The sequence below is a fragment of the Aquarana catesbeiana genome, linkage group LG04, assembly GCF_042186555.1.
Source record: "Aquarana catesbeiana isolate 2022-GZ linkage group LG04, ASM4218655v1, whole genome shotgun sequence".
Taxonomy (NCBI): domain Eukaryota; kingdom Metazoa; phylum Chordata; class Amphibia; order Anura; family Ranidae; genus Aquarana; species Aquarana catesbeiana.
In genome coordinates, this window is record NC_133327.1 from 395,855,946 (window position 1) to 395,883,200 (window position 27,255).

The window sequence follows — 27,255 nt, forward strand, 5'->3', positions numbered from 1 at the left end:
TTTTCGGGAGCAGTGATTTTAATAATGCTTAAAGTGAAACAATAAAAGTGAAATATTCCTTTAAATTTTGTACCTGGGGGGTATCTATAGTATGCCTGTAAAGTGGTGCATGTTTCCCGTGTTTACAACAGTCCCTGCACAAAATGACATTTCTAAAGGAAAAAAAGTGATTTAAAAGTACTCGCGGCTATAATGAATTGTCGGTCAGGCAATGCACATAAAAGTCATTTAAAATACTGCATGGGATTCCCCCACAGTCCATTACCAGGTTCTTCAGGTCTGGTATGAATATTAAGGGAAACCCCAAACCAAAATTTTAAAAAAATTGTGTGGGAGTCCCCCCAAATTCCATACCAGGCCCTTCAGGTTTGGTATGGATATTAAGGGGAACCCCGCACCAAAATAAAAAAAATGGCATGGGGGTCCCCCAAAAATCCATACCAGACCCTTATCTGAGCATGCAACCTGGCAGGCCACAGGAAAAGAGGGGGGATGAGAGAGTGTCCCCCCTCCTGAACCATACCAGGCCACATGCCCTCAACATGGGGAGGATGCTTTGGGGTAGCCCACCAAAGCACCTTGTCCCCGTGTTGATGGGGACAAGGGCCTCATCCCCACAATCCTTGCTCAGTGGTTGTGGGGGGCTTATCAGAATCTGGAAGCCCCCTTTAACAAGGGGACCCCCAGATCCCGGCCTCCCACGTGTGAAATGGTAACGGGGTACAAATGTACCCCTACCATTTTGCAAAAAAAGTGTCAAAATGGTAAAAATGACATGACATGGCTTGGGACAAGTCCTTTAATAAATAATAAAAAATAAAAATGTCCCACAAAGTCTTCTTCTTCTTCTCTTGCTCCGCAGACAGATTGAAAAAGAAAAAAGAAACCCTGCATGCCACCACCGATCTGCCTCCATGGGAGGCACAAGCCGTAATGACCATCCTCTCAGGTGACAGTTCTTTTATAACTGAGGGCGGGGCCACATGGTGACATCCCCGGGTGACCCCTCCCCCCTCTGACACACAGGGACATCCCCATGACTTCCCTGTAGCGTCAGAGGGGGCAGGGTCACCAGGTTATGTCACATTTAAATTTTTTTATTCTTTAATAAAGGACTTGTCCCAAGCCGTGTCATGTTATTTTTATCATTTTCACCCTTTTTTTGTGAAATGGTAGGGGTACATTTGTACCCCGTTACCATTTCACATGGGGGTGGGATTTGGGGGCCCCCTTGTTAAAGTGGGATTCCAGATTCCGATAAGTTCCCCGCCTGCAGACCCCCACAACCACTGTGCAAGGGTTGTGGGGATGAGGCCCTTGTCCCCATCAACATGGGGACAAGGTGCTTTGGGGGGCTACCCCAAAGCACCCTCCCCATGTTGAGGGCATGTGGCCTGGTATGGTTAAGGGGGGGTACTCTCTCATCCCCCCCTCTTTTCCTGCGGCCTGCCAGGTTGCATGCTCAGATAAGGGTCTGGGATGGATTTTTGGGGGGACACCCACACCATGTTTTTTTAATTTTGACGTGCGGTTCTCCTTAAAACCCATACCAGACCAGGGTCTGGTATGGATTTTGAGGGGGACCCCATGCCATTTTTTTTCAATCTTGGCACGGGGTTCCCCTTAATATCCATGCCAGACCTGAAGGGCCTGGTATGGAATTTGGGGGGACCCCCACACATTTTTTTTTTTAATTTTGGTTCGGGGTTCCCTTTAATATTCATACCAGACCCAGAAGGCCTGATAATGGACTGTGGGGGATCCCATGCCGTTTTTTTCAATGACTTTTATGTGTATTGCCAGGGCCAACAATTCATTATAGCCGCGAGTACTTAAATGACTTTTTTCCTTTAGAAATGTAATTTTGTGCAGGGACTGTTGTAAACATGGGAAACATACGCCACTTTACAGGCATACCCAGGTACAAAATTTAAAGGAATATTTCACTTTTATTATTTCACTTTAAGCATTATTAAAATCACTGCTCCCGAAAAAACAAACGTTTTTAAAACTTTTTTGCATTGATACATGTCCCCTGAGGCAGGACCCAGGCCCCCAAACACTTTTTATGACAATACCATGCATATAAGCCTTTAAAATTACCACTTTTGATTTCTCCCATAGACTTTTAAAGGGTGTTCTGTGACTTTCGAATTTGCCACGAAGACCCCAAATTGTTGACTATTCGGCGAACAGGCGAACACCTGATGTTCAAGTCAAACTTTGGGCTCATCCCTAGTCATATATTATAAAAGCAGCCTCAGTTTTGTTTTAGGGGAGGTTGCTATAAATAGCTTAGCAGTGTGCTGAACTATTCAGAGGCAAGCTCTGCATGTGTGGGAAGGGGGTTTATGCCTTTCCTCCAATCAGCTTTCTCACAGTCTCTCATAGTGTATAGCAAGTATTCACACCCAGTCCTGAATGAGGAAGAGAAAATTCTAACAGGACGTGCACTTTCTAAACAGTATATACAGCTGAAGACAGCAGATATACACGTAAAACTTATGTAGGGAGATTTGTTTCATCCCTGTGTATCATCTGAGGCTGTTTACTTCGGTATATGTGAGAGTTTACATCCACTTTAATGCAGAGAATGCAATAAGGTAAAAAAAAAAAACTTTTGCCTTTACAACCACTTTAAAGGAGAATCCAAGTATCTTTTTCAATTCAAACACTTTGAAATTGCAAGTAATTATTGTGCATACATGCATACTTGAAAATCTGTGTTAGCTTTCATTACCCATATTTTATCTATTTTGCAAAGTCTGTTATATTTACTCCCATTAGTAGCAGGTGGTGAAGATGCTTCCTATACCCTGTATCACTTATAGTGCCACTCAAGGTGCTCTGGCATATCCGGCGTCTCACAGGAATATAAGGGTGCAGGCTGCCTTATGCTTAATTCAGGATAGCGGGGAAGTATGAGGGGATGAGAGATGCCACACACCACTAGCTCAACAGGTGAAAAAAAATGTGAACGGCCTCAGCCTTGACCTCCTCCTCAGCCCCATCTCTTATGCATTTAACCTTGCCCACCGGGGCTTAAATTGATTGTAAACCACAATTTGTAAAACTAAAAATGAAAAAAAAAAAACACCTATTAAGCAATTGTATAATATACTAGTATGCATTGCATACTAGCACATTAGGGAATACTTACCTTAGAATGAAGTCCTCCTATGGCACGCTGTCACCAATGAGAGCACGCTGTCACATATTCCCCTGGTCTTTCTGCCGGGTTCACGCACTATGGCTGTGTGATTGGCCAAAGCCAGGATAACATCACTCCCGCACATGCGCCTGGGTTCTGGCACAAAGCTCTCAGGTTCCAGCAAGGTATGTCGGACCTTGAGAGTGCATGTGCCGGTGATGTCACTGGCTGCATGCAGGGTGTATATATCCTAAACAGTACATGTTTATGAGATATTCATTTCACCTACAGGTAAGCCTTATTATATGCTTACCTGTAAGTAAAAGTCACAAAGCAGACTTTACTACCGCTTTAATCATAGAGGTGAACATAGTTGCTGCTGCCTGAGTTGAGAAATTCAAACATTCTCTCACTGGAATTAGTTTCATTCTTTCACAGGAATCACATATGTAGATGGGAGGGTCTATCTCCACATTTATCCACCCTCTCTCCTGCTCTTTTATCAGCCACTTGTCACTTGTTTTACTAAATGTAGTTATCTATCAGTTCAGAAGGGAAAACACAGGGCAGATCTAAGAAAATCAACAATATCCTTTGCAATGATATGTTCAGCTATTTATGCAAATATAGTAGCATAATGGCATACTAAAAGGAAGAAGTGAAAAGCCTATGACTTGTGCAGCTAGCAGGGATCCAGTCGAAAGGTCATAAAGAACCCTAAGTCCAGCTGCAATGTCTGTGTGTAGTTGGAAAACCTATTGAGAAGGCCACAATATGGCCAGTTTTACAAGTAAGCAACTACACAAGGAAACCTTGTACTGCTTATAAAAAGAAACTTTACCTCTGCCTTAAATCTCCTGATATTTTCTTATATATTTTGGGTTCCTTGTTCAGCATATGATAAATTCATATCTTTCCTGATGGGTTATTTTTTTTTATATAAGCTCTGTATGTTTAATTTACAGCTATGTAAAACCATGCTGCACCTTGCAAGCCTAAGGTAAAGAAGCAAGAGAATACATTTATTGCTAGCATGTATCCACCAGAAAGTAATCCATGTTTTTGAACTTGTTTCCAAGTTTAGCCCAAGGGTCACACACACTAATAGATTAATTATTTTATACTTAAACTAGCTGTAGTCAACAATGGGCAGAAGAGTTCAATAAATACATAAAAATCAATATTGTGTGGACACAATTACCTTGGGTTACTTCTGGTTCTTCAGAAGCTTGTTTTGGGGGTTCCTCTGTTAAAGAAAACATGAATTTGTGAATTTCTGAACAGTTTTTCTAAACACCTAATGATTGGACTTTCAGAAAAATAAATTGTGATAAGAAAACAAGAAAAAAGATGAATGGCTTTTATTCTGTGTATGTTTACTTTATTTGAAATGAAAAGCTTTGGAAATTGTTACCTGGTTGTTCTGGAATAAGTTCCTTTTCTTGTTCTAGAAAGAAATACAGTTCACATTAAAGTGAATCAATCACCAAGAAAAATGTTCCTGCACATACAACAATTCACTTATTAGATACGATTTCATGTCTTCATCAAGCCTATCAGTGCCTAGGTTAAAATTGTTATACAAGAATGCACTCATCCCTGAAAACATTTACGAGTTTATGTTTGAAAAGTGCGTAAAGAAGGAAATTTCTATTTGCTTCTAGCAACAGCTGGTTTCTAGATGTTATCACTATGATTCAGGGTTTAAAATTAAACAATAATTAGAGTTGGTTGCTAAGGCAACCATTCAGAATCCACTCTGCATGGGTCTGACTGCCACCATTTTCATTCCAAGTTTGCCAAGTTTCAGCTTATGCCGCGTACACACGGTCAGATTTTCCGTCAGGAAATGCTGGATGTGGGCTTGTTGTCAGAAAGTCCGACTGTGTGTATGCTCCATCGGACATTTGCTGTCGGACTTTCCGCCAACAAATGTTTGATAGCAGGTTCTCAAATTTTCCGCCAACAAAACTTTGTTGTCGGAAAGTCTGATCGTGTATACACAAGTCCGTCGCACAAAAGTTCACGCATGCTCGGAATCAAGCAGAAGGAGCCGCACTGGCTATTAAACTTCCTTTTTCTCGGCTCATCATACATGTTAAATTTCACTGCGTTCCCACGTTCTTAATTGTTGGCCAACATTTATGTGACCGTGTGTATGCAAGACAAGTTTGAGCCAACAACCTTCGAACAAAAATCCACGGTTTTGTTGGTGGAAAGTCCGATCGTGTATACGCAGCATTTGAGATGATGCACTTCAATATTATCACTTAAGAACTTTATAGCACTTTTACTTAATAAGAATGTTTGAGTAAATGTATACATGGACATTGATTGCATAATGTAATAACATAATGTAATAACAATTGCATTGTCACAAACACTGGGGGTTATTTACGAAAGGCAAATCCACTTTGCACTACAAGTGCAAACTACAAGTGCAAAGTGCACTTGAAATTGCACTGAAATTGCACTGAAAGTGCACTTGGAAGTGCAGTCGCTGTAAATCTGAGGGGTAGACCTGAAATGAGGGGAAGCTCTGCTGGTTTTATCATACAAGCATGTGCAAGCTAAAATGTTGTTTTTTTATTTTCCTTGCATGTCCTCCTCGGATCTACAGCGACTGCACTTCCAAGCGCACTTTCAGTGCAATTTCAAGTGCACTTTGCACTTGTAGTTTGCACTTGTAGTGCAAAGTGGATTTGCCTTTCGTAAATAACTCTATCTATCTATCTATCTATCTATCTATCTATCTATCTATCTATCTATCTATCTATCTTGAAAATAAGTCACAATGGCAAGTAATCTTTTGGAGATTGATATTAATTTCACAACATATATGTAAATTATATATCTAAATTAGGAATTTACCTTTTATTTCAACAGCAGGTGGTTCTTGTTCTTGTATGATAGCCTCTGTGAATCATACAGAAAAAATACAGTTAAATTTGGGAATTTAAGACTAAAATGACATAATAGAATCAGATTTCACCATTGCTGGTGGATGTTTCTAATACTCATTAGAAATGGGGAAGTTACTTGGATTAGTAGAAAAATGACTTATGGAACAATTTCAGATAAATGTGGTCAACTACTACCAGTCATACCAGTAAATCAATCTGCCAAAAAATAATTAGTCCCATCTAAAGCCTTGGCCATCAGATCAGAGCCACCCACCAATTTTAACCTTTTAGCCCCCAGGACATCATAGCAGCTGCATGGGCAGATGTGGCTATAGTTGGATTCCTTGTCCTTATGCCAGCTCTGTAAACTTCTAATATAATCTGTGAAAGGTGATATAAAGCCACATTGGCTAAGTTTTTTTGAAATATCTTTTCCATTGTACATCATTCTAATGCTCTGTAAATTTGCCTTCATTTTGCACGGCTAAATCAAATCCCCAAAAAAACTCAAGTCAAGCAGAAAGACCCACTTAATGCCCACCATCTTCAACCTGGTGATTCAAAACACTGCTGGGTACTAACTTCAATTGGACAAATCTTGGCCAATAGACAGACTGTGAATGAATAGGATAGAAGTGGACATGGGAAGCCGCCCAGTTCAATGCGTATCGGATATACTCAAATCAGATCCCAGTTATTATTTGTTTAAACTTTTTACATCTACTGTATATAATATCATAATATAATATAGATGTGCCAAAAAAGACATATTTTCTTAGGTCAGCTGTTAATCCAATGGCTAGAAACCTATTGTCTACTATTTATATACCTGTTTTTTACATCTAAATATTGAATACATGATTTATCCTTGACAAAAGAATCACAGCTCATTATGATGATTCCGATGATTCTATGCATTGGGAGAGCAGAAACCAGTGGAGGGATTGGCAGAGAGGGATAGCAGAAACTGAATGATTGGGAGGGTGGATGAGTCTGGCAGAAGCATTCATGATAGGGTGAAGGAGGGTAGTCTGAAGAAAGGTAGACCAACAAGCAGGAAGTTGCAACAGTAGAGGGGAGAAATAACATGGGAGTGACTTAGAAGCTTTGCTTATTGCTGTAATGTCCACAATCAAGATGTATACAGTGTTTGCTACAGTAATTATGTCCTTTCATGTGTGTAGTTTGCTTTCATGCAGAGCCAAATCATACCACATCCTTCATACCATAATCATGAATACACATAAGTGAAGAACTGCAGATATACACACTTTGTCCCTGGCACTAAACCTCTCCACTAAAAGATCCTGGAGGGTTCAGTGGCTTTCATAGAGAAGCCTAATACCCATCTGTGTAAAACAGGCTCATTCCCAATAGGTAACAGCAGTGCCTTTGCATGGACCACCTTACAATCCATATAATGTAACATCTACTCATTCAAAAATAATGATTTCCCAGTCTTCAACCATAAAGAGAAAATTAAACCAATGCCTCTATGTTGCATCTATCTGCTTATGTCACTGGCAGGGTCCTTGTCCAAAACAGTATTCAATATAAGGTGCAGAATAGTTCATATAGCACTGGATCCAAAGGCTCAACAAATACTGCACATTATTCTTCAATTATACTTTTTGTATCAATACTGCTTTTCCCCAATTCTACTCGATAAACGTCTCTTCCTGTTTACACTGTGATCAGCCGTGATTGGACATGGCTGATCACTTGATAAAGAGTCCCCGTCTGAGACTCTTTACCGAGATCAGTGTTGCAGTGTGTCAGACTGACACGCCGCACCACCGATCACAACGCTGCATGCCCCACGGGCTCGTTCCAGCTGTTATCCTGAAAGACGTCATATGACATCCAGTTAGCATAATGGAACCACCACCCAGACATCATTCTGATACAGGCTGGGTGGGAAGAGATTAAAAATTACATTTTTTAACAAACTTTTTTTTCATTGATACATGTCCTCCAGTGCAGTACCCAGACCCCCCCTCCCCCATAACCATTGTATGCCCAATTTTTTGCATATAAGCCTTAAAAATGGGCACTTTTGATTTTTCACATTCAGGTACCATAGACTTTAATGGGGTTTGTTTTGCAATGTTCAAAATCTCTGGTGCGAACTGAACAAAGTCTTTCAGCCCATCCTTACTGCCTATATTATTTCAATGTAGGGATCACTAGGCTTAATAAAGCTGACTTGTTTAGTAATGCAGTACCTGTTTGTGGTGGCATTGTAGGTTCTATCCCCTCCTTTTCAGGTGCTAAATAAAATAAAAAAAGAGAATAGCAAACAAAGTCTTTGCATATACACACACACACACATACCACACTGCTTTTACCTTTTATTTCTGCTGGGGGTTCCTCTTTTTTCTCGAGAATCTCTGCAATTTTTTTTTAGATTTTAATGTTAAAATGGATGTATAACTTAATGAATGCATATTTTGATTATTACTGCCTGTTATTGTAGTATTTATTGAAAACACATGTAAACCCTAACTGAATGCCATAGTTTTTAAAACACCATGTAGCAAAAACAATTGCCATGTTTTGTTTAAATAAAATTCAAATGTCACTTTTGTTGCATATTGGCATTGCTAATCTTATGCCACTTGGTTTGAAGCATATTTCTGTCTACGTATGCACTCCTATAACAAGAAGTGTCTGAACCAGGACCTTTATGGCAGGATTAACAGGTATTATTTTACTGAATGCTTCGGATTCAAGAAAACTGAAAATGACTTTTAATTTACAATATTATGTTAAAGTTCTTATGACATTTTTGTATTTTAGTTTACATATAATATAACAGAATAAATTAATTATTGTAAGTTCTATTGATCTTTGCAACTTTTGGTTGATGAGTCAAATGGCTCAATATACAGAAAGTATGGATTACTTTAGCAGAGATACAGGCAACAGTAAAAGTTTGGATCTCTCACTCTTACTTACCCTATCCAAATTAAACAAACATTTTGATTTTATATATACTTTGGGATTACCTTTGGAGCATTGCCACAAAATGTTTATGCTGTCATAGAGAGTTTTTCTTTCATTTGGAATATTTTACCAAACATATTAATGACTCTAGCGTGAAATGCTATTTTAATATTTTATAGTAAACATTCAGGTTGATGTTGGAGAACCTAATCATGCATAAATATTTTAAACCCTATAATTTAAGATTGCATGGAACAAAACAGTATTCATTTTCTCCTTTGTTATTCCCCGAGTCTCCAAACAATAGCTATTCCTAAGCACATAATAAAGAATGATATGTAAAAGGACCAGGGGGGAAAAAATAAAACAAATGCAACAAGAAAAATGACAGGATACCACACTGAAATTTTCTGTGTAAAAATAACAGTTGAATTTACCAGGCCACATACTCACATATAAAATCTTTATGAAATACTTTCCCCGCAAGAGAATACTTTAGCTTTCTTTCACTATCAGCAAAAAAAATTCTTTACAGCTAGAGATACAGCAACACTGGCAATAGATTTATTTGAGAACATAAAAATATCCCAAAGAAAGCATGACTGTATCAATATCACAGGTAGGCCTGTGAGTTTTCTAAACTAACTTCACATGTACACTAAAATTTTATGAGTGTGATATAAAAGTTATATGCAGTTTGCATCATTTTATCCTATCTATCAAACTGTGGACTAGATATCAAGAAAAATTCATGCTCTTTCTGGAGACATCAAGCAAACCTTGTAGTGGTAGTAAACAATTTATCCCCATGTTAAATATTTGCCATTTCATTGCTTCTTTTTTTTTTAATGTACCCCTCAGATCTGTACAGGGGTGGTGGTGCAGGTCCAGAAGAATAAAGAAAGATGTGTGCATCATGGGGGGAGTGACAGGACATTCTTGTGATATCCAATATATGTTTTGTAAATGTTATGATCTAGTGCATCACAGATGTAATGTAGCACAAGTAGCACCAGCAGCCATTTTAGGGTGATTTATATAATATAATATATTAATTAATATATTAATATTAATATATTAATATTTTTCTAGCCACCACTCCACAATAAGGTATCCAACCTAATGTCACAAGCATTACATAAAAAATAGATAATATTTCCTTACTGGTCAAAAATAATGAAAATGACAATCTATTTTGTCACAGAGAAAAAACGTGTTGCATAATCATGGTCCTTAGAAAATGGAAAGAGAAGTATTGGACATTTCAATAAATTTATAGACATAAGCATAGGTAAGCGTGAAATTACATCAAATAGGTTTCTAAAATTGATTTCCATAATACTTTTTGTGTTGATCTTAAAGGCTTAATTCACCTTTGAAGAAAATGTAAAGGTGAACAAACACCAGACACCCTCCCCACCATCCCCACTGTAGTTACCTCTGGGGCTGCTGAGTTGTCAGCACCCCCCGAAGAAACTCCAGCATTCGGAGGCTTTTAAATCTCTGCTTTTCTCCCTCTTCTCCATCAGTGCCTCCAGCACAGTTAAGTTAAATTCTGAATGGTCAGTGCTGGTGTTAGTTCAACTTTACACTTTAAGTCGGTTGCATGATTTCAAAATACGGTGTGATTTGAAAATATAGTTTATACTAACTACAAGTCCTGACAAGAAACCTTTTCAACTACTTAGAGTTTGCTAGGAACTAATCAAACTTATTTTATAGTGTAAGAGTAGCAAATGAAGATTCAAGGGATCTGTACATCACTGTTGTGGCCTATTGCTGCATGCGGATTTTGAAATGTGAATAATAAAGATAAAGACAAACAAAACTGATATAGTTGATATAGCCAAGCACTTAAAATTCTGAATATATTTGTCCAATTGCTAGTATAATATTATATAATGGTATCCACTTTAACGTGAAAATCACCATGATAGTTAAGAATATTAATTCTTAATCTTGATCATATCTTTATAGATAAGCTGTAAGAAAATATTTTTCTATGTTTTTCATTATTAAGGAATGCAAATATTACCTGCTAGCACTGCCACAGTAATTTGTTCTTCTGCTTTTTCAGCCTCTATAAGAAATCACAATTATTTAGAAGAATGTTGGAATTTTTAATACCATATTCAGAATAGCAAAAAGATCTTTTGAAAAAAAATGGATTCCAAATATATATACAGTCATTTTTCTTGAAATAATTGTAAATATTTTTAACCACCTCAATAGAGGGCACTTTTTGCCCAGACCAATTTTCAGCTTTCAGCGCTTTCACACTTTGAATGACAATTATTCAGTCATGCAACACTGTACCCATATGAAATTTGCATCCTTTTTTTAACAAAAAAAGAGCTTTCTTTTGATGGTATTTAATCACTAGTGGGTTTTTATTTTTTGTGCTATAAATAAAAAAAGACTGTAAATTTTGTGAAAAAATGCCTTTTTCTTTGTTTCTGTCATAAAATTTTGCAAACTAGTAATTTTTCTTCATAAATTTTGGCCAAAATGTATACTGCTACATAGCTTTGGTAAAAATAACCGAAATTAGTGTATATTATTTGGTCTTTGTGAAAGTTATAGTGTCTACAAACTATGGTGCCAATCACTGAAAATTGATCACGTCTGATCATGCCTTCAGTACATCAGGTGTATCTCATTTCTTGAGACACTAACAAGTCAGGAAAGTACAAATATCCCCAAATGACCCCTTTTTAGAATGTAGACATTCCAAGGTGTTAAGTAAGTAGCATGGTGAGTTTTTCAAATTTTTTTGCCACAATTCTTTGCAAAATGAAGTTTTTTTCTTTTTTTACAAAATTGTCATATCATCGGGATATTTCTCACACACAGCATATGCATACAACAAATTACACCCCAAAATACATTCTGCTACTCTTCCTGAGTATGGCGATACCACGTGTGAGACTTTTACACAGCCTGGCCACATACAAAGGCCCAACATTGAAGTAGCACCTTCAGGCTTTCTACTAGCATAAATGACACATCTCATTTCTCAACCACCTATTACACTTTTGAAGGCCCTGGAGCACCAGGACAATAGAATTGCACACAAAATGATCTCATCCGCAAGCGGTTAAAAATATTTCATCATAATTCAACATCATTTTATGGTATTATTCTTCTAAATACAAAGTTATTGCAGCTTTAACTTTAGTTTACTGGGGCAAAATTGACATTTTGTTTTATTAAAACAATTTCTCTGCCTTTACCCATACGAAATTATTAGAACTAGTTCCAGAAATTCACTGTACTTTAAAGGTTTTGCCAGATTAGTGTAAGAGACTTTTAAATTCCATTAGACAAGAATTCCAAGTTGTATATTGCCAGGGGCAAAAACATGGGTTGTATACAAAGAGCTGGACATATGGGAGCCCCAGTTAAAGAATATAGGAAATTATTTAAATTCTGGCACTTTTTTGTTATACTACTCATTAAAGAGTTGGGGACACGAGGACAGGAAAGTTGTCAAACATAATATAGTTATGAAAAGTGCCTGCCAGATGAATAATAACTGAAATGATTTTTATTAAAATATTTAAAATGTATATATCTTAGTACGTACCACTTGGTAATGCCACTGTTATTTTCACTTCTTCTTTTTCCTTTTCAGGCTCTACATTAAGAATGATAGTAGTTTAATACTTGCAGGTTTGAAAGTATCTGTATTTATAACATATGTTCAAAGTGAGCAATCACTTTACTAAATCAACAGTCACTTCTCCTATATTAAAGCTGAATTCTAAGAATTCAACTCCTTTGTAAAAAAGTGAAGGTACACTGTGAGTTTGAGCCAAGCAAGGACATCTCTTGACTCCTCTTGGGCTTATCTCTATTATTTACATCTAACAGTTTATTGCACTCCCAGGAGATGGCTATTGCTGTATTTCTGGGAGTCAAACTCTGATTCTTCAGGTTATGCAATGCCTGCCCCTCCCCTCATCCTACCCAGTCACAGAAACCTTTGTATTATGTGAACTCATTCCCAAAAAACAAAGGCTTCTCTGAATGGGCAGCAGAGGGCAGGGGTGGGCATAAATGCTCTGTGTGCCTCTCTCTGCACTCTTACAGCCCAGAATGTCAGTGTATTCTCTGGCAGAGGCATAAGCCTGTCAGATCTAAAGAATACAAATAAGTTCAAGAGATATCATGCACATCCTTGGATGTAAATCATAGGAGAAAATTTACAAAAACTGGTGCACAAAGAATCTGGTGCAGTTTTGCATAGTAACCAATCAGATTTTAACTTCAGCTTTGACAATAAGACCTAGAAGCTGATTCGTTTCTATACACAGCTGCACCAGATTCTGTGTGCACCGGTTTTAGTAAATCTCCCCCCATGGTGTGCCTGCACTTTTTAAAAAGTGGATGGATTCCTTGAATTCAACTTTAAATCAACTCCAGTCAGTCAGGTTTTGCAGACAATCATGACCTCTTATAAACAATAGCTTATGTTAAAGTACATTACAGCACATTCAAAAAAGATGTAAGAGAGCCTCAGAAGAACAGGTGATTACACGCATTATACTGTAAAGGGTTATAAAAGGAGCTCCAAAGCCATGAAACTTCATTGGCGACTGACAAACAGCTTCTGAACACAAAAAAATTCAGCACTGTTTCCACTCTCAGTGCTGAAGGAGTAAAAAAAAGCAGTGCAAAAAACACATTGTACCGTCCCCAAAGAAGTTACAAGTAATTCTTAGACAACAAAAAGCTCTTGACATATTTTTCCCACTTCATAAAATTTGTTAGCATATTAAAAACAGAGAACAATCGTGGTGTCCAAGAAGGGACACTGTTAGGTAAATTACTATTTTTAAAAAAAAGCATCACAAGATACCACAGCACTATTAGAACTGTTCTATAGACAGAAGAGACTTTGAACCCTCTTTATGATAAAAGTACCTATCTACGGAATACAAAACACTGCATGCCAACAACAAAACCAGAAAACCTAGATTAGTGTGCTTTGGCACAAGGAAATATTGTGTGCTATGTTTGTTAAATAAGACTGTCTTCATTATTATTACTTACATGCAGACAAGACTGTCTTCATTATTATCACTTACACGCAGACTGTCTTTATTTATTATTATCACTTTCATGAAGATCATATCACATTTTATTGAAACATAAATGATCCAAGGTCTGGTGTTACCCCAACATCATCTCCATCCAGGGGCGGACTGACCATTGAGCGACTCGGCACTGCCCGAGGGCCCCGGGCCACTAGGGGGCCCCATCAGGGTTGCCAGCCTCAGTAAAACCAGGGACAGTATGTATAAATCTGTTTTTTTTTTACATCTGTCTGTGTATACTGTGTGTACATGTATGTGTATACTGTGTGATTGTATACTGTGTGTGTGTGTATACTGTGTGGCCCCATAATCTCTGATTGCCTGGGGGTCCCATAATCTCCTATTGCCCGGGGGCCCCATGAGTTATCAGTCCGCCCCTGCCTCCATCCCTAATTCAATACATAAATACAAGGGGTTCGCCCTGGGACTTTAAATGAGGTGAATATGGTTAGTCAAGAAACATGCCATGGAAGTAAAATAATGTAGATTTATTACAATTGCTGCACATCTGAAACACAACAATAACTACAGACCGATAAAATATGCATATAATGTGAACATGAGACAATCCACATACATGGTAAAACAATATACACCAATATACAAACATCAAAGAAATTTGCAAGCATGAGTAGTACCCAACGACGTTTCGAGAGACCACGCTCACTTTTCAGGGGTAAATGCTTTGCTAAATCTGTAATACAAGTAGTAAATCAAATGAATGAGTGTATGTTGCATCAAATAGGCAGGAAGGTGAGTAATCATCGGGGTCATGCTAGAGACCCCATACTCACCAATGGGCTGGACCAGGCAATCAGTCACTGATCGCACCGGCGGCGGCAGCAACAAACATCCAGCACAGGAGCTGAGGAGGCATTTACCCCTGAAGAGCAAGCGCGGTGTCGAGTACTACTCATGCTTGCAAATTTCTTTGATGTTTGTATATTGGTATATATTGTTTTACCATGTGTGTGGATTATCTCATGTTCACATTATATACATATTTTATCGGCCTGTAGTTGTTGTTGTTGTGTTTCAGATGTGCAACAATTGTAATAAATCTACATTATTTTACTTCCATGACATGTTTCTGGACTACCCATATTCACCTCATTTAAAGTCCCAGGGCGAACCCCTTGTATATCACATTTTATTAGGCAATCATTAAAAAATTTGAAAAATATATAGGGGCTGCTTTACACCAGAAATGTTGGACTGGATTGAGTAGCCTTGCCCAGAGCATTCCCAAATCAAGGACAAGGCAAGTACTCTTTATTCCAGTTCACAGATTGTATTTTTGTAGTGCTGCAGATCATGGTAAAAAAACATAAAGTAAAAAAAAAAAAAAAGAAAGGGTAAAAAAACTAACAGCAACACATGTTAAAATGCATTGCAATGTGGCACAGAGCATTTAAAAATTGCATGCCGGTGCAAAAGTGTTATAAGTACACTAGGCTTTAAAAAAAAAAATTTGGACCTGTGGACAGTAAGAACAAAACAGACAATAATACTTAACAAAGAAAACATGTTTGATCCTTAGTTACTTCTATGATCCACAGTTACTTCTGTGATAAAATATAATTTAATGTGCAATTCTCTATACAGTGCTCACTAGACATGTGGCCTCCTTTAAAAAAGACTAATCTGGGAAAAATTTAGTTCATAAATTATTGTACAGGGTAAGTACGTTATTCTCAAAACTCGCACATGACTGGTTGTCATTGATTTACAAAGACTGATAGACAAGATGTTGATAGGCAAACACCATGGCAGACAGACACAAACAGACATTAACTTTAACAGACAGGCATAAGTGTATACATTTTCAGGTAAAATAAGCTCTTTCCTCTTTCCAAGTAAAGTAGAGTGATTTTGGAAATATAGATTTTGCTGCAATATTAACCATTTTATGAAATGCAAAATGTGCTGGAAAAATATGATCCGCCTTTATGAAAATCTTTCCATGTTACTTTGTAATTCATGTGATGCACCCAAGCAATCTCCAGAATGATATGCTGGAACAAATTAAAGAGTTTAAAGAAATGGCACACTAATTACAGTAAATCATGACAAAAAAAAATAAAAATGAAAGGAGGTAGAGGATTTTGCCAGAAAATGTTTTGTATGTTTCTTTTGCTTGGAAATTACTTTGCATTAGTAACCGTTTGTGTGGGTGTACACTACTTGTGGCACTATAAGTTACCGACTCACTGGAGTCAAGTGCTAGGATGATAAAATTCAATGAGTTACATCATTAGTAGCTACCCAATGGCAACTTTTTTTCAAAAATAACATCTTATTATAGGTTATTATGTTATTAGATGGTGTTATAATGAAGATAATAAAGATGAGTTTATAAATACCTGTTAGTACTGGCACAACAATTTTCTCCTCTTCTTTTACTGGTAATACTGGCACAGTAATTTGTTCTTCTTCTTTTTCTAGTAATATTGGTATAGCAATTTTTTCTTCTATTTTTTCTGGTAATATTGGTACAACAATTTTTTCTTCTACTTTTTCTGGTAATATTGGTACAGAAATTTTCTTCTCTTCTTTTTCTGGTAATACTGACACCATGATTTTCTCCTCTTCCTTTACTGGTAAGATGGGCACAGTACACTTTTCCTCTTCCTTTTCTGCTTTTAAAATACATTTTTTTAATTACTTATGAAAGTAAATGACTTATCAAAGTAGTAGTGCAACTCTTAAATCTGAACTCTGGCCAGTTGCCAAACATTTCCACTTCGTAGCCCCCTCCTCTCTAGCCTGAACTTTGGATTGTGGGTGGGGTATTAATGCTCTTCTAAATAATGTAGGACCACTAGTTTTACTCTGCACTTGATAATGTCAGCAAGGGCATAGCCACATGATGGCAAAAAGTATCAACTTAGGGGGACTGGTTGTCCATCGGGGAGGAAGACTGTGGGGGCATAGATATGTAAATCACTCTATTTACATGCATCCTGGGATAAATGAGCAATAGACTTGAGGGGTTTGAGGCTACCAAAAGAAACTGACCAGAAAACAGCTTTATGTTAATAACTAATGAATATCTATATGCTAGGATAATACAGCATGTTCTTCCCCAAATTTGCTATAAGAAAACATTAACCTCCCTGGCGGTATGATTATTTCGGATTTTAGGTGCTGAAAGCGGTACCATTATTTTTGCATTGAAATGTGGCGTTTTATATTGTAGGCCTGTAATTCTTAGGCATAAGTCACTGAAATCTGTCCAAACAAGAGTCTAGTAGACATCCTGGGTATGATAAAGTATGAAACACAAAATCATAAATTATTATATAATAAATAACTGTAAATAATAAAAAATAATAATATAATAGTAATAATACTTTTTATTCAATAAATTTTAGTAAATAATATAAATCAAAAACACTGACTTTTTTTTTGGCCAAACTAGAGTGCAATATTAGTAGTCATATTGCTTTAGTAAACATCCCAGGTATGGAAAATTTTAAAACAGGGTACAGCACAAAGTCCGACGTCACAGTCAGTACAGTAGAACCGGGTTTCTTTTCTGATTTTCCTTCCTGTGTCGTCACGTTTAGAGCAGCAAACCACACACATTCTTGTGGGTGCTGCCTTCTTTTCCATTGGTGGAATGTGGTCCATAAAGTGTCGACCTGTCAGGCGTTCCGGGTTCACAACACCAGCAGCACGACGTCCAGATCTATTTACAGTGGTTGGTGTTTGGTACTTGAGAAATATCAATTCGACAACTTTCCAAATGAAGTCTGCATGAATCACAGGCCTGTCACTCTTTTTTTTTTAGAAGAATGAACGCATTCCACAGGCACTGTTCAAGAAGATGCCTGAAGATTTTTTTGTAATTTTTTTTTGTTGCTTTCTCATAGCAGGATAAAAAGTCATGGCCTGGTCAGCTCTGTCAACACCTCCCATGGTGTTGTTGTAGTCCATTACGAGTTGAGGTTTCATTACGTCTTTTCCACCTTTTGTATGTACCATGAGAGCAGAGGTGTTGTGAATGATACTCATTAGGCACACATCTTTTTTATCACGCCATCTTAGTGCCATCATTTTGCCTTTTTGCCAGGCAACTATTTCTCCTGCCTTGAGCTTTTTATTGCCAAAGGTTGGCGGCCTGTCACGCCGGTTAGCTCTAACAGTCCCATATGCATCCGTCTTGTGTTGTAGAAGGAACTTATAGAGTTCTGGAGAAGTATAAAAATTATCTGTGGTTACACAGTACCCCTGATTCAGCAATGGCTCAAAGTGAGAACAGAAGCGGTTGCCATTCCATAATTATTGAATCTTTTGTTGAATTTGGTCCCTTTCCTGGTGTAAAGGACCGAATTCCATATGTAACCAGTGCTGGCTTCACAGAGCATGTATGATTTTATGCTGAATCGTGCTCTCTTAGACGCGATGAACTGTATCCAGCTAAGTCTTCCTTTGTAGGCCATTAGACTTTCGTCGATACTGACGTCTCTGTCGTACATAGGTCTGCAGGAAATTTTTCAGAATAATTTGATATAGGTCCCAAATCTTTTTCAGTTTTGGAGCTGGATGAGAAGCCTCATCAAATTCTTCATTATTTTGAAAATGCAGATATTTCATTATGAGAGAAAATTTGTATTCCGACATGACGGTTCCAACCTCCACTTTGATACTAGGCGCTCCGGTAAACGGGAACCTTGGGGGCGCTGTGTGCTCCGTACCGCAATCAATCGAGCACCAAGTCCGCACATTGCTGGGCACAGTCGCAGGATCATCGCTGAAATCGCTTTCCGTGCCTGATGACGAGCTTCCCCATGAATCGCTATCACTCACTTCTGCAAGCGATTCTGTCTCGCTGTCGCTGTTTTCCAGCAGGTCATATGCCACTTTTGAGGTTGAAGCGTGCTTTTTTGATGCCATGGTCGCTCTGCAGTTTCCAGACAGGAAGTACAGTAAAACTGCAGGCAGGGGCACTGGACAAAGCACTGGGGGGCAATCTGAGGTCAATTTTATTTTATTTTATTTTATTTAGTAATGTAATCCAATAGGATTACAATGTGTCAGTGTGTTTGTGCTTTATACATTTTGAATTTGCCGCCGGTTCCACCCCCTGCGTCGCTACGCTCGCAGGGAATGGAAGCCAGGGCACACAGTGCATCGGGCAGAAGACCCGGCCGCCGAACACAGCGGGAGAACATTGTGGGATCCCAGAGACAAGGTAAGTCACGTCTTCCAGGATCCAGCGATGCGATCCCAAGTCTGGCTCGGGGTTACCGCTTCTGGTACTAAAATCTCACCTCAAGCCAGACTCAGGAATACCGCCAGGGGGGTTAACAAACTCATGTCTAACTTGAGCAGAACAGTTTAAATTCTACAGTTCTGAGTGATCTTAAAGCATAAATTAACATATTTTAACCTAATAGACCTATGAAAAAAGAGAAATATACAAAGTATAATAACACAGCATCTAATAAAAAAATCTTGTATTAGAACTGACAATGTCTTACTGCACATCAGTCTGAAAGCCAAGAAAAAAAATAGTATAATATTGACAGCCACATGATATGGCTACCTAGGCTTTAAAATGCAAACATTGAGATCCCATAAGCAGCAGGCAAAAGTGATCTTTTTGACTTGAGCCTGTTGATTTCTATGACAAATTGAATTCAATAGGTTTCCTTTAAAACATTTGTGGGCTTCTAAAAATAACTTTTGTGCCAAATGTGCCTTTGTGTAAAACAAAATGTAACTATCACATTCAAAGATATTGTACCATGTAAGGACTGTTTTCTCTTTTTATTGGTTCTAAAGAAAGCATATTTTTGGTATAGCTGCTAGGGACAATATTGAGTTACCATATTTTTCGCTCCATAAGACACACTTTTTTCCCCAAAAATATGGGGCAAAATGCCTCTGCGTCTTATGGAGCAAATATTGACCATGCATCGCCCCCCCCCCCCGCCGCCACCATGTTGTTACCAGCAGAAGATAGGCAGGCTGTATATTTCTGGTCGTCATCCTGCTGGGTGAACCTTCCGCCCCAGTCTCCAGTCTTTTCCAGACTCTAACAGATTTTATTTCTAAGGTTGCCCTGTACTTGGCTCCATCCATCTTCCCATCAACTTGGACCAGCTTCCCTGTCGAGGAAAAGCATCCCCACAACATGATGCTGCCACCACCATGTTTCACAGTGGGGATGGTGTATTCAGGGTGATGTGCAGTGTTCGTTTTCCACCACATATAGCGGTTTTCTTTTAGGCCAAAAAGTAAAATTTTGGTCTCATCTGACCAGAGCACCTTCTTCCACAGTTGGTGTGTCCCCACACATGGCTTCTCGCAAACTTAAAACTGGTCTTTTTATACCTTTTTCAACAATGGCTTTCTTTTGCCATTTTTCCATAAAGGAAAGATTTGTGGCATGCATGACTAATAGTTGTCCCATGGACAGATTCTTCCACGTGAGCTGTGGATCTCTGCAGCTTCTCCAAAGTTGCCATGGCTGCTTCTCTGATGAATGCTCTCCTTGCCCGGTGTGTCAGTTTAGGTGGACAGCCATGTCTTGGTAGGTTTGCACTTGTGCCATACACTTTCCATTTTCAGATGATGGATTGAGCAGTGCTCCGTGAGATGTTCAAAGCTTGGGAATTTTTTTTATAACTTAACCCTGCTTTAAACTTTATCCCTGGCCTGGCTGGTGTGTTCCTTGCCTTTATGGTGTTGTTTTTTCACAAAGGTTCTCTGAGAAAACCTCCAAGGGATTCACAGAACAGCTGTATTTGTACTGAGATTAAATTACACACAGGTGAACTCTATTTACTAATTAGGTAACTTCTGAAAGCAATTGGTTCCACTAGATTTTAGTTAGGGGTATTAGAGGGGGCTGAATACAAATGCACGCCGCACTTTTGACATATTTATTTGTAAAAAAATGTTGAAAACCATTTATCATTTTCCTTCCACTTCACAATTATGTGCCACTTTTTTTTGGTCTATCACATAAAATCCCAATAAAATACATTTACATTTTTGGTTGTAACATGACAAAATGTGGAACATTTTAAGGGGTATGAATACTTTTTCAAGGCACTGTAGACCTGCACTTTTTGCAATTAACTTTTGTAGTTTCCTAATGGGAACAAAACCTGTGTCTAAATAATGTGCAAATTAACTATATCAATATCTGAAATTTAGTTTCAAGCATTGATAGTATAAGTTACAGTAAACAGAGGCATATGAGATCATGGACAAATTAAAGGAGCCAGATCTATAAATTCACCCCCCCTAGATCAACTGTCCTGAGCTACCCTTTCTCAGTTGACTTGCTAAACCTAGTATCATGCCAGATACCATAGCCAAATGTATGATGAGGATGAGGCATAAAAGATCTATTTAGTGTCATAATGCCTTGAGGTTGTAATAAATCTGTTTTCCTACTTCTAGCAATGTGATTATAGATATATGGGCACAAAGTGGACACATTCTATGTATGCAGCAAACTACCAGCAAGAGTTTAACAAGAACAACTGAGCACTGTCAATGATACTTTTTTATTTGCACTAACATCCTATTTTTTAGGGCAATCTTTCAGGGTGTGCACCCATCTTCAAGGGAGAAGTTTGAGGAAGGGAGCAACCCCAGAAACCTTGTCCTGAAAATCTGGATGTTAATGCAAATAAAAAAAAAGAGTCATGGAAAGCACTCAATTGTTCTTATTGCAAGTGCACTAATATGGCTGCAATCACCTCAAACAAAAGTGCACAAACTCCATAGATATAGCAAAGATGAGCACCGATCCAGATTGCAATGGTAGACAGGATGGAAGCCTGGAAAATTGTATCATACATGTTAGTTTCAGCCAAATGATGTGTTGGTGACTATATGCCAGCCCTGACGACTCTGCTCGAGGTCACAGACTATGCTGTCTATGCCTCTTAACAGATTGTTAGAATTCATCTTAACTCATCTTTATATTAACACTTATTAGTACCTCTTGGAACGTGCACAACAAGAAGTTCTTCTTTTCTAGGTTCTGCAAGAACATACATAATAAAAAGATAAACACCAAATGCTAGCAGTAAGAAGCCTGCATTTCAGATTAAAACAAAAATTGATGTAAACTAAAGTTTTCTTCCCATTCACTTTGCCTGATGTCCTTTGATTATTTAATTTTTTAAATTCATGAACAATGTTAAATTACATTTCTATGTAGTCAGCCTGAAATTGGTAGCCCTTTGACCCAGAATTCAAAATATTTCAAGTCGTTTACAAGTGTTAAAAGCTGAACTACAGGCAAACAGTTAAATACTCAATTGAAATACATAAAATTTAACTGTTTTGCCTGCCAAAGGATGTGGATTTCTGTTTATGCAGTACTGAAGCACAGTCAGGCACAACTTGCTGTTACTGTTATAAAAGGAATAGTGTCCACTCTCTCTCCCCAACAAATGGGTTGAACAAAAAAATGATTGATTCCCCCATTCACACATTTGAGGTGGATGGGGGAATCCTCCCCACTAAGCCGTTGTTTTCTGGCAGCAGGGAGACTTCCCCACCTATAGTAAGCAGAAATGATCAAGCTGCAAAAATCTGACCAGTCCCAGCTGAACCAGCTGAATTTCAATCCATGTATGGCCAGCTTACGGGATAGCAAAAGACTTATACCAAATCCATTTCAGATACTTACACTGGTTGCACATAAAATAATTAATTTAATGATTTCAAGCAGAACTCCAGAAATATATATTTACAAAACCACCTCAGCTCCGGAAGCTTTTACCCCCTTCATGACCAGGCCATTTTTGCTATTCTGCACTGTGCTACTTTAACTGGTAACGCAACTTGTCATGCAACTGTACAAAACAAAATGTATATATCATTTTTTCACACAGAGTTCTAGGTCTTTTACTTTTTTTATATAAGCAAAAAAGACTGAAAATTTTGGAAAAAAAAACATTTTTTTCTTTCATAAATTTAGGCCAAAATCTATTCTATATACATTGGTAAAAAAAAAAACTCAACAAGTGTATATTGATTGGTTTGCATGAAAGTTTTAGTGTCTACAAACTATGGTATGTATACTTGAATTTTTATCATTTTTTTATACTACTAATGGTGGTGATCATTTACTTATAATGGGACTGCGATAGTGCCATTATTGACACTGATTGGGAACTGACTAACTGCCACTGACATCACCAGTGACACAAATACTGTGATTTTTATAATAAGTGGTAGTGTTAATAATATGTTAATAATATACACTGTCACTGTACTAATGAAACTGGCTGGGATAGAGTTAACATCTTGGGTAATCAAGGGGTTAATTGTGTGCTTATCAATGTCTAATGTGTGCTGATATTTACTAAAGCTCTCTTTGTTCCTTAGGCTTGATTCACACTGCTGCTACTTGGGATCCAGCTTGTAAGACCTGAAGTCGCATGATATGGGTATTCCCATGTTAGTCAAAGGGAGTTGTCTTAATTAGCGCTGCTTAGAAAAGGTTCCAAGGTGACTTCTATCCGACTTGTGTCCATAGACTTTAATGGAAGTTGCCTCCAAGTTGGGTCCTCATCTTTATTGATGTGATTTGGATCCAACATTACAGGAAGATTACACAGGCATTCCCTGAAAGTTGCTTCAAAGTCACATCAAAGTAATCTTTTAGTCACAACAAGTGGCCTGCAAATCGCCAGAAAGTTGCCTGGTAAAGTTGTACCATAAGTCACGTGACTTTCAGGTCGAAGTAGTGTGAACCAAGCCTTATTCCAGGTTTGTAGGGATAAGAAACAGAGAGATTGTTCCTTCCGTACAGAACCCTGTGTTGTCAACACATGGCTCTGGACTGCGATTGGATGCACCCGATCAGCATGTCCCAGGGAAAGGAAATAAATTTACAGAGCAATATATCCACCAAGCACCAGGCTTTTAAGCAAGTTGGACAGAAACAGGTAAGACTGGATTTCTTCTTTACTAAATAGATATTTGCATTATTTTATTTATCTGTAATTGGAATTTGGCTTTAAGAATGTGTTGATTAGCTTAAAGTCTAGACTGAAACATAAAAACAATCTTGACTGAACGCTGAACGGTAGTATAATGCATATACCTTCTGGTATGGGGGTAACCTGCTTTTTATCTTCTTTTTCAGTGTCTTAAAAAAAAAAAAAGGATATTCTGTCAGTGACTGAAACCAAAAATATTTTACGAGTATGACAGTGCAACAGTAAAGATCTATCATTTTCTTAACAGGCATGTCTAAACAATAATTTATACCATTAACAGTGGTTACTTGTTTAAATAGACGCTATTATTAACAAAAAAAAATAAAAAATCAGACTGCTAACATAAATGTTTGAAATTACTTATTTATTTACTGCTCCCTCAGGTTGCCAGTTAACTTGAAACAAAAATGTCAGACATTGCTGCCTTGGCACACATGTGATAAAGGGGATCCATCTCCCCCTCCACAGGAACACACTGAACCTGGAGCAGCTTCCCATCCTGACCCTGATTACAATGCTCAGTACAGGCAAACAAAACCCTGCCTACAATCGCAGTTGTCCACCCTCATCCCAGCCCTGATTCCAGTTCAATGAAAATTCTCACAGAGCCCTGGAGGCTTCATGGGCAGCAGTCAGACACCCTGGTGATAGCAGATATGGGAGAATGGTGTAGATTAGTGTAGACTATTTAATACAGAATTCCTAGGACACTTCTTCTTCTGTTGCATCTTTACTAACAAAAGAAATAATGAATTGCTGAAACAAGCATAGCGCTAGTTAATGCTAATTTTAAACATTCTATTTAAGTCAGTAACCTGAAAAATGTAAACTGCTGACAGCATCTCTAATAAATAAAACAATCAATAGACCAAATATAGCCTTTTGAAATAAATATAACAATATTTTTTATATATACCTGTTACAACTGGAGCTGCTACTTTTTGTTCTTCTTTTACAGGTTCAGCAACTAAAAGAAGAATTTTAGATACACTGTATTACATATGTATGCACTTTCATGTTTTTGAGAGAAATTAAATGATAATGATTTTCCAGAGCATCAGTTTAAGGTTAGGATAAACTGCTGCTGTGTCCATTGACACAGACAGCAGGAGTCAGCCCCGCCCCTGCCTCCCATGTCACTGGATTTGATTAACAGCAGTGGCAGTCTGCTGCTATCAATCTATCCATTGAGGACCAAAGACAGCGGCTCTAGCTGCTGGCCTCATCCTCGTTGCTGGAACGATTGGGTTCAGGTAAGAAAAAGAGGGGCTCTGGGGGGCAGCTGCAGCACAGAAGATTTTTCATCTTAATGCATAGAATGCATTAAGGTGAAAAACCCTGAAACTTTACAACTCCTTTAAAGAGGAAGTAAACTCAGAAGAAATATTCCCAGTAATCATATGGCCACTAGGTATAGCATTTATAAACTCACCAGGATAAGAATTAGCATTCTAGGATCTTTTTTACTGTTTCTGCAGCTTGGTTTCTTTTTTATCTGTTCCTGCCTAAGCCGGCGCCATATTTGTGGCTGCCTTCCGATCCCAGCCTCATCTGTACTTCCGCCCTTTTCTCCCTGAACAAGCCATAATCCCGGGCATGCTCAGTAAAGATTAACCAAGCCGTGTTTTAGTGGCAACGGCCCAGCAAACCATTAAGAGCACACATGCAAATTTCCTCCCAGTGTTAAACATGAATGTCCTTGTTCACACCCCCCGTGATGTAGCTGGTCACATGGGGTGTTTCAAGAACACCAGGATCTCGTGAGATTGTGATGCCGTGGAGCTCTGCTATCAAAGGCATGGCACATAGATGAATAGACTGAAGTCTTGCTGAGTGTGCCGTAAACGAGGGACAAAATACGCATGCGTGAGTGACGTCACTGAAACAGATATCTGCAATATCTCCCAAACAGTGCAGTTTGTGACATTTTTAAAGCCACCTACAAGTAAGTGATTACAAATTGCTTTACATGCAACAAAGTTGGGCAGGGGAATTTACAACCACTTTAAGCTTTAAGAAAAAAAAACTAGAAGCTTATTAGTTTCTATTCAGAGCTGCACCAGATTTTGCATTCTCCAGTTTTAGTAAACCAACCCCAATATTGACAAAATTTAAAGTTAAAGTTTAACCTGCTTATATTTTGCTTATATTGTGTCCCTATTGGGGAAACCTACCTTAATTTCCTGTACTGGTGACAATGTCACTAGGCATAAGCTGTTGGTTCAGTCCAAATGTAGGTGTGGGCTGAACTCTGGCTGTTTGAGTGTTCTGATGAATGCTCAACCCTGGTCTCCTGTTCAGTGGGAGCTGAAAATCATGTATGTGTGTGTTTCTACCACTGTTATATATGACATCACTGCCCAAATATGGCCACTGTAATGCCCCATACACACAGCCGGATTTTCTGATGTTCGATGGGAGCTTTTTGTCGGAAATTCTGACCGTGTGTAGGCTCCATCGGACATTTTCCATTGGAATCACCGTCACACAAAATTTGAGAGCTGGTTCCCAAATTTTTCGACAACAAAATCCATTGTCGTAAATTCCGATTGTGTGTCCACAATTCTGATGCACAAAGTTCCATGCATGCTCGGAATCAGGCAGAAGAGCCTCACTGGCTATTGAACTTCATTTTTCTCGGCTCATCGTATGTGTTGTACATCACCGTGTTCTTGAAGTTTGCAATTTCCGACCAACTTTGTGTGACCGTGTGTATGCAAGACAAGTTTGAGCCAACATGCATCGGAAAAAAAACATGGATTTTGTTGTCGGAATGTCCGATCAATGTCTGATCGTGTGTACGTGGCATATCACTGCATTGGTACACGTTCCCCAGGGCAGTGCTCACCCACCCCCCATCTATTTTTTTGACACCTCCCTGTCTATTAGCCCAGAAAATGCGCATTTTGAATTTGACAGATTTGGCTCCCATTGATTTCAATGGTGTTCAGTTTGGCCTCTGAACTTCTTTGAAATTCATTGCTGAACCCTGCTCAAACTGAACCCAGGAAAGTTCTTCTCATCTTAACACATCACTGCTAAATACACAGATAGCATTCAATATCCAGGGAGGTTCTAATCATTTCTAACTCTGTTTCTGTTAAAAATAATAGGCTGAGATGTTTCTGAGAAGAGATTTTAGCCCTTACCATGCAAACCGAAATAAAATCTTTTTT

The 27,255-nt window shown here is 38.3% G+C and overlaps 1 protein-coding gene across 1 annotated transcript in view; it reads right to left on the reverse strand.

Annotated features, from left to right (window-relative positions):
* Positions 1-27,255, reverse strand: part of LOC141141259 (uncharacterized) — a 1,017,917-nt gene that overhangs the window by 229,984 nt on the left and 760,678 nt on the right. The window contains exons 38-48 of the mRNA XM_073628940.1: positions 24,996-25,046; positions 24,184-24,228; positions 22,066-22,107; positions 16,463-16,738; positions 12,587-12,637; positions 11,036-11,080; positions 8,403-8,444; positions 8,280-8,324; positions 6,023-6,067; positions 4,566-4,598; positions 4,353-4,397 (exon numbers count right to left, since the gene is read on the reverse strand). Coding sequence (XP_073485041.1) covers positions 4,353-4,397; positions 4,566-4,598; positions 6,023-6,067; positions 8,280-8,324; positions 8,403-8,444; positions 11,036-11,080; positions 12,587-12,637; positions 16,463-16,738; positions 22,066-22,107; positions 24,184-24,228; positions 24,996-25,046 — 720 coding nt within the window. The remainder of the gene's footprint in view (positions 1-4,352; positions 4,398-4,565; positions 4,599-6,022; positions 6,068-8,279; positions 8,325-8,402; positions 8,445-11,035; positions 11,081-12,586; positions 12,638-16,462; positions 16,739-22,065; positions 22,108-24,183; positions 24,229-24,995; positions 25,047-27,255) is intronic.